General features: G+C 50.2%; 1 protein-coding gene across 1 annotated transcript; it reads right to left on the reverse strand.

Annotated features, from left to right (window-relative positions):
- Positions 1-2,096: 2,096 nt before the first annotated feature.
- Positions 2,097-5,146, reverse strand: LOC119270061 (peptidyl-prolyl cis-trans isomerase FKBP15-1-like). Its single transcript, XM_037552028.1, has 6 exons — positions 4,976-5,146; positions 4,797-4,846; positions 3,509-3,571; positions 2,933-3,023; positions 2,641-2,745; positions 2,097-2,440 (listed from the first exon to the last, which is right to left on the reverse strand). The coding sequence occupies exons 1-6, from the start codon at positions 5,046-5,048 to the stop codon at positions 2,346-2,348; spliced, it is 477 nt and encodes a 158-aa protein (XP_037407925.1). The 5' UTR covers positions 5,049-5,146; the 3' UTR covers positions 2,097-2,345.
- Positions 5,147-8,129: the final 2,983 nt, after the last annotated feature.

The raw sequence follows: 8,129 nt of genomic DNA on the forward strand, positions 1-8,129 counted from the left end.
GAATGAATAAAGAAAGAGAAAAGATGGTCCGTGGTGGGGCCGCGTCCTACATTGCGGAATGCCCGGCGCATCCGCGAGCCCTCATATCCTTCCCATGTTTGAGATGAATATGAGGGTTCGCAGGCAGCCCAGGCGTATAGGAATGATACGATGGGTGCGGTTGGGTCGTGTTTTTTCTTCTCTTTCCTATCCGATCACTGATCGGGCGCTTCCGCGGACGTATAAGGGATGATTTGTCCGGTTGCAGATGCTCTAACATTATAGTACAGTTGCATACAAGAGCGTAATGATGATACCCAAGACTTGGTCAAGGACTCTATCTAGTAGCACTTATGGTGGAGTATATATCGATTTTACCATTCGTGGGTCAGCTAATTTTCTTAACATAAAGCAGATCATGAAAGAACTAGGGAAACTGTCACAGCTCATCGGTGATAATCAACGTGCTCCGCCACATAATGACCTACTTACCCATGCATGCATGCATGCATGCACGCATAGACCCTACGTCTCATGTCACTCACCTAAGTATGCTATGGCAGGCAGTGAGGCAGACGACGTGCATGCATGCAGCGATGGCAGCTAGTCAAATCTGAGCGCCCAAGGATCAAACGTCAAGACGTATGACGTTTCCTCCAAACGCCAAGGAGCATGGCGTTTCGTCTTGCCACGTCAACGCCAACTAAGCTCATGCAGGCCAGGTCCAGATGCCATGGACCATGGCGTCTCCCGTGTAAGCCAAACGCTAAGGATGTTGGTGTGACAAAAAAAATCATATTCGAACTTCTTTTACAAGCGAGGTCAATTCTGGAATTTGTTTGCACAAAAGGTTAAAGCAGAAAAATTATCCGCCAGCTGCACCTCACTTCACTCGACAGTTTATTTTTTTTCTCTCTCTTGCATTACAGAAACATCACGTCACCGTCACGAGCACACACCTAGCACTAGTACTAGTGCCACCGTCGCCGTGGGATCGCACGAGTGCCGCTTTTTACTACAGGGTACAGGGGAAGCGCGACGTGTGGTGTGGGTGCACAGTCGCCGAACGGCCATGGCCACGGCCACTGGAGGGGGAAGGAAACGGCACGCTTTGTCCGGTCTCTCCACCGCCGGGGCCGGCGACGTGACGTGACGACGGTGCGTTGCTCTCCGGTCTACACCACCAGTACACGCTGGTGCAGTCTACCGACGCAGGCAGGCGTCGCCCGCCGCGAGATTTTCGTAGCTCCCCGCGGACGCGTCCAATCGGTCGACCCCGCCTTGGCCTTGAGTCCTTGACCCGCCCGCGCCTGTCGTCGTCCTCCTCGGGTTCCTTCGTCTTCCTTCGTGTGAAATCTAGACAAGCAAAGACGTACGTACGCATGCACGCATGCATCCAGATGCTCTTGGAAACCTGGTCGAGACTCGACGCGAGAGGTCCGTCTTGACGACTGTCGACCCAGCACCAGCAGTGCCCCGGTCAGTCATCAGGATTGCAATCCTGCGTGAGTTTCGGGCCATCTGCTCGCCGCTGCCCGACACCTCCTCCTCAGGTTTGTACGCATATTACTGTTGGTGTGTGTAGAGTCGTTTGGTCAGGTGTCACTGCCCGTGGCGCTTGGCCGCATGCATCCGTGCGAGCGTGTCACTGCCGGGCCCTGCACTCTCTGGAGGAGCTAACAGCATTTTTAGTCGCGCAAGTGAGAAAAGATCAGACGATCCACAGTGGATCACGCACAAGCAACAAAAGAGCAGGGCGCATGCACTCGTTCAGGGCTTATCCCTGTGCCTGTGCGTCGACGGCAAACCGCATGGGCTCAGAGACGCGCACTGTGGCCTGCCCGATACTACGTGCTTGAATGAAGACTGAAAAGCTAAAAGCTCGTGGCGATGCTGCTGCCTGCCTGCCTGCCTGCCTGCCGCCGGAGCACTAGCGCACTGCGAGTGTTGGGTACCATGATCATGAAGAACATATATTCCACGAGGTGAGGCCCACGGGATCTCTGCCGCGGCACGCGAGAATGTGAGACCGGCGTTCACATCATCGTTCTCCAGTGATCACCGCACTGCATGCTCGACTTGTGCACGCAGTATAACATGTTGGTGCTCATTCATCATTAACAGCCGCACAGTCTGAGGGAAACAGAAAGATGCTTGTGTTCTCGCTACTAACAGCTGCACGCCCATCAGGAATGAAAACATGTTTCCCGTGATATAGATCAGCTGTTGGTCACAACGATCCTTTGGTACAGCAATCTAACCGGTCTCCGTAACACTTTAAACATGATGGAAAATCGTCCGGAAACGGCAGCCCTTTCAGCCGACGAACTCGCGGAAACGCAAGCAAAACTACATCCATGTATGTATCAAAGCTCGCTGTCGTCGCTCTCCGCGGCGGCGCCAGCAGACGTCCTCCCATTGACGGCGATGAGCTCCGTGTCGAAAACCAGAGTTGCACCACCTATCATCAGAGTTCAAAACTGCTCGTCAGCATTGCTGGTCAATGAAAGAGTGCACGGCGGCATGCCGTGTTTGGATCATATGATGCAGCCAACAAACACCCTAGAATGGCAATATCAAAGTTGACGATCTACACAGTACCCAAGATACGATTTCATCACAAGGATCATACCAAGCAAACATACAAATAACAAGCCATACCTGGAATCTTTGGTGGGGAGCCTCGCTCCCCATAACCCATCTTTGCGGGTATTCTCAGCTTCCGCTTTTCGCCAACGCACATACCTAGTAAACCTTGGTCCCAACCTACGCACAGATGGAAACAATAATGTAGGTTGGCGCCATTGCGAAGGGTTTCTGATAAGAACAACATAGGCCGTTTCTCCACGTTTCTTTTTTGTAACATATATATATATTGTTGTTTGTTCAAGCCAGTACAATATGGACCACAGATAAACCAATAATCGCATGCTGCTCCAGGAAAAGAGAATACCTTTTATCACCTGCCCATTCCCAAGAGTGAATTCGAAGGGATCACCTCTGTCATAGCTAGAGTCAAATACTGATCCATCAGTGAGTGTCCCCTGCAAGCAGCATAGTCAAGCTTTCAGCTGAATGACAAAACTGTGGACACAAATCGCTACAGGAAAAGCACCGAACAGTTCTTTGAGGCCAACATGACAAACAAACCAGGTAAACAAGGCAATAAAGGCCATAAATTAATAGGGTCACTATGACATGATGTTTCTCACTTTCTCTGCAGGGCATCTCAACTGGTTCATGTTAAGAGACACCGCGTTAAATAGCTATGACAACTGATTCATTATAAAGTTGACGCATAAATGAGAGTGTGTATCGTACATTTGGACTATGTTGTTCATAAAGTCATTGGAAGGAACAGTAGGAAGGTTACAGTAAAGGAAACTCAGTGGCCCTTGCTTCTGAGACTTGGAATTGCAGGCTTGTTATAACTAGCTACAGTCATTATTTCTTTTGACTAGAGTACTATCAAGAATCACAAGTGAATAGGATAGCTGACTTCAGATAAAAGCGTCGGTCAAATACTTACACGATAATGCACTTTAATCTTGTCGCCTTTGTGAGCTTGTAGGGTACATGATTCAGGCTTGTACTGAAAAGGGGATGAGCCAAAGAAAACAGTGTCATGTGAAGTCACAGTGATACTATCATTGGAATGTAATAAGAATGAAAGCATAACCTTTATATGATTGCCTTACAACTTTATAAATCGAATGTTGCACACTTAATGAGTAACTGAAAGCTAGGCACGTAGGTACAGAAAATCTCACTTTCTAAAAAAAGATACAGAAAATCTCTGCCCTCCACAGTAAGGGTGTTCATCAGCATTTTTTCTAAACCATTCAAACCATCTAATTACAACTAAATCTTGTATGCATCTGATAATGCTATTCAATTATTACTCCTCTGTTGCAAATGCAGCGTGTATCCTGACTGTCCAAATCCATGAGTTGGCCAACAAGGCAACAACTAATCCAACAGTACATGGGTTATGTTATACGTATAAGCTTCATACCATTAAGTTTGCATTCAAAAGCACTTTCTTGTGACTAGTTTTATAGCTATGAATGAAATACAAATACAGGAATTTGCTGTCAAAGATGAACATCAGACAGGCAAAATACGGCCTATTACAACTGAGAGAGTACTACCGCGCATGCTTCAATGGTATGGCCAAAATGTGATGAACAACCCTGTCCCACATTCTGGTTTGTGATTGAATACTGGAGATTCCATTTCGAAAATAATGCATGAACCTTAGCAGCAAGTACATAATATTTCAGTTTGAAACTTCATAGCAGAAGTATCATAACAACATAGATTGTCCACTTCTCAGCTCAGCTCTTAATTTACATCCTGTGTAACATGACTAGTCCCCGCAGAAGGGATCTTGGCCAGTATTGGAACAACATTCCTTAGAAGACCAAATGTTACTTCTGAGAGAAATTCATCGTGGCTTCTTGTTAAATACATCAATATAAAAGCACACACTGGTTGGTTAAACAACATTCCTTAAGACTACACAAGTAAATTGCTAATTAGCCTCGCCTCATCTTTATTTTTACTAATTAGCTCTAGTGAATAAACTGCAGTCTGAATCTCACGCCCTTTGTGTGTGCGAAGGAACAACAGCCTATTTCGCACTTGCGGATCTGCAAACCTCCCAAACCTAGCAATCTAGCTTCATCCAACCCAGCCTTTTCTTGAACTCTTCTGCACCGAAGGATCTCAGATCCGCCGGAACACAGAAAGCACACAGAGTAATACTAGAGCGCGGCAGAGATTGCGGTTTGCTTGCAATCCTGCGGAATACGGACCTTGACGCCGATCTGGAGCTGTGTAACATCCGCGGACTTCTTGGCCGAAGCTGGAGAGCCAGATCGAGAAACCGAGTGAGCAAAACCAAATCGAGAAAAGAAAACAGAACATATATCTTTAGGCGACGCAACAGGACGATAGATCAGGTGGAGGTTAGGCTGCGGCTCGTCGTTGTTACCGGTCAGAAGGACGGCCGCGACGGCGACGGCGACGACGGCGAGGCGGAGGAGCCGCGGCTTCTTCGTCCCCATCGCCCTTCCCTGCGCTCGCTACCTGGTCAGCGGCCGAGGTACAGTTTCTTTGGATCATATACGGTTTGGACGGGATGCAACTCGGGTACCGTTACTATACGATACACACGGGTGTACAAATGGAAAACTTTTTCTTTTTGAGGCAGTAATAATTATGCCCCGCAAAAAGGAAAGAGGCAGTATAATTATGCCCCCGCTCAGGTTCACAACTCACCGGTGCGATACGTTTTCCTCTCCCTGGCGGCTGCAACCTAGCCGCCGCCAGGAGAGGCCGATCTTCCACCGTCGTTCTTCGGCGGCTCTCCTCTGCTGGCGACCTCGGTCGTCGGGGGCGAAGGGGGCCGCCGGATCCACGCGTGTGGATTGATTTTACTCCCTCATAGTTTAGGTTTTTAGTTTGTTCATCGTCTTTGCTTCGGTGGCGACGATGACGACGCTGAATAAATATTCTTCGAATCCTTCCCTGACAAGGTCATCAGTCCTATGGTTGGGGATGGATTTGGAAACCAGTCTGTTCAAGTAAGGATGATGTGGCGGCGGAGGCATCCTCGTGGTGGACCTGTGTCCTCGGGCTCTGCCGTTGCGATGGTGTTTGCTCCAGCGTCGGTGCGAAGCTTGGGAGGTAGTCTAGGAGCGGATGCACATTGTGGTCTGCATCGACGACATCTGGAAGACGGAACATCTGCTGGGCTCGTGGTTCGTGGATGGCAGGTATGGTTTCCTCCTTCGACGTCTTAGTTGTGGTGGGGTGTCAGATCTGAAGTTCGGTGGCATGTCTAGGGTGTTGCCCCGGTCTGATTCGTTCAACGACAAAGGCTTCACTTTTGGTGAGCCACCTTAAAGGTCCGCAAAGCTGTATATCACTAATGGAGCTGCGTCGAACTCGGGTGAGATAGTGATTCGTCATTCTTTTTTTCGATGGTTGCTGTGGTGATGTCGTAGGCAGGTGATGAACGTTGATGTCAAGCTCAGAGATGTTCTACTATCTTTTTAGTTTTGTCATGTCGATTTTTATGTGACTTGTAATTTGTTCTTTATGATATGAATAAGAAATGTATTACTATAAAAAAATATAATTAAGCCCCTAAAAAGAAAAAAGAGGCGGTATAATTATTTTTGGGGCAGCATAATTTTTTTTAGGCAGTATACAAATGGAAACGATCATGCATTCGTGATATAACGGTCCAGCCCATTTTAAATTTTGGGTATAGGCGGGGGAACCAGGGCAATTTTTTATTTTTTTAGAAAAGGAGGAGGACCTCCGGCATCTGCATCTGGACGATGCATACGACCACTTTATTAATTATTTTTATAAGATCTTACAAAGTGATACAACAGTAAGACTAAAGCTATCGTCTATGCAACAACTGTTGCTACACCTATCCAATTGATGACGGAGCGCTGATAGTCTGGGCCCAATACCAAACAGACATCGCAACCAAACCTAAACATCTAAGACCTGAGGTCCCAACTCAGACGCGTGCCGGGTATGGGCACCTACCAGTCCGGCGCACTCCTCAACGAGGACGCCTGCCGAGTATGAGGCCGCCGCCGCCACCTGCCACCAATCCATCTTCAGTGTGTACTGCTGCACCACCTTGCCCGGCCTCTCTGCCATCGACGCCACCACGGCGTCTGATAACGGCACCCTCCTGCGCGAGTCCCTCGCTACACATCGGGCGCCGAGTCTCCACCGCGCCACGCCGCCGAGAAACGCTAACATTAATGTGCAGGATGAAGCACCGCTCCACCAATTATTTTGTCCACTGGTCCCTCGAGCCCGTGTACACCTCCAAAAATGACGCCACAAGAGGACAATGACACAATAATGTCGCCGTCATCCGATCTACTGATCTAGGGTTTCCCCCGGAGGTAGCAGATAGTGGCCTGGAACTTCTCAACAGCGATGCCTTCAATAAGGGAACGACACCGAAAAGTGCCGCCATCGCCAGCCTCGGCAGCAGCCGCGAGCGGGTCTTCACCCAGATCTATTCCAATGGCCTCCATCAAGCGTCTTGTGCGCGGATCGTCCACCACCGCGGCCGCTGCATCGCCTGTCGCGAGACCACAGCCACCGACACAACCTCCGCCGTCCGGGGCCGCCGCCCCGGGATCCAGCCCTCGCTGGCCGCCAGAGCGAAACCAACGAGCTCCATCAATGGCGGCGCAGCCGCATACCGCGCCGCGAGAACGCCACCATAGCTGTTGGGGAATGTAGTAATTTCAAAATTTTCCTACGCACACACAGGATCATGGTGATGCATAGCAACGAGAGGGGAGAATGTGTCCACGTACCCTCGTAGACCGAAAGTGGAAGCGTTAGCACAACGCAGTTGATGTAGTCGTACGTCTTCACGATCCGACCGATCCAAGTACCGAACACACGACACCTCCGAGTTCAGCACACGTTTAACTCAATGACGTCCCGCGAGCTCCGATCCAGCAAAGCTTCACGGGAGAGTTTCGTCAGCACGACTATGTGGTGACGGTGATGATGATGCTACCGATGCAGGGCTTTGCCTAAGCACAACTATGATATGATCAAGGTGGATTATGATGGAGGGGGCACCTGTAACACCCCGGATATGACTTTCCCAATTTGTACTCCAACTCTTGCCGTTTCCGGCTTTAAGTTATTTTATTTTCTCGGGTTCGGGTTTTTGTCTTCGTGCCCAAAACCCATCAAAACCCTCTCCATCATCTAGAGCGTTCGATCACGATCGCGTGGCCGAAAACCACACCTCATTTGGACTCTCCTAGCTCCTCCTATGTATAAATAGGAATCTCCCCCAAAAATCCCGGATCCATTCCCACCCTAACCTAGCTCCCCGTCTCTCTGCGCGCCGGACAACGTCCGGACATCGCCGCCGCCCCAACCGGGAGCTGCCACGTGGCGCCCCCGTGACCACATCACCGCCCCGCCGGCCTGCAAGGCCCGTAGCGGGCCCTCCCCGGCCCAGGCTGCCGCCGACCGACGCCCGCGCCCGCGCCGCTTCTCCTCCCGCGCCGGCGCCTCGCTCCGCCGCCTCCGCCGTGCCTCCGCCACTCCGGCCGCCGCCACCATCGCCGGACGTCACCTCC

Source organism: Triticum dicoccoides, chromosome 3A (genome assembly GCF_002162155.2).
Source record: "Triticum dicoccoides isolate Atlit2015 ecotype Zavitan chromosome 3A, WEW_v2.0, whole genome shotgun sequence".
Lineage (NCBI taxonomy): Eukaryota > Viridiplantae > Streptophyta > Magnoliopsida > Poales > Poaceae > Triticum > Triticum dicoccoides.

Bases quoted from the DNA above. Each gene is read 5' to 3' on its own strand.
- LOC119270061 (XM_037552028.1), bottom strand. From the start codon at position 5,048: ATGGGGACGAAGAAGCCGCGGCTCCTCCGCCTCGCCGTCGTCGCCGTC. The intron at 4,847-4,975 runs GTAACAACGACG...CTGGCTCTCCAG, and splicing joins CGCGGCCGTCCTTCTGACCG to CTTCGGCCAAGAAGTCCGCG. The intron at 3,572-4,796 runs GTCCGTATTCCG...TCCCCTTTTCAG, and splicing joins AGCTCCAGATCGGCGTCAAG to TACAAGCCTGAATCATGTAC.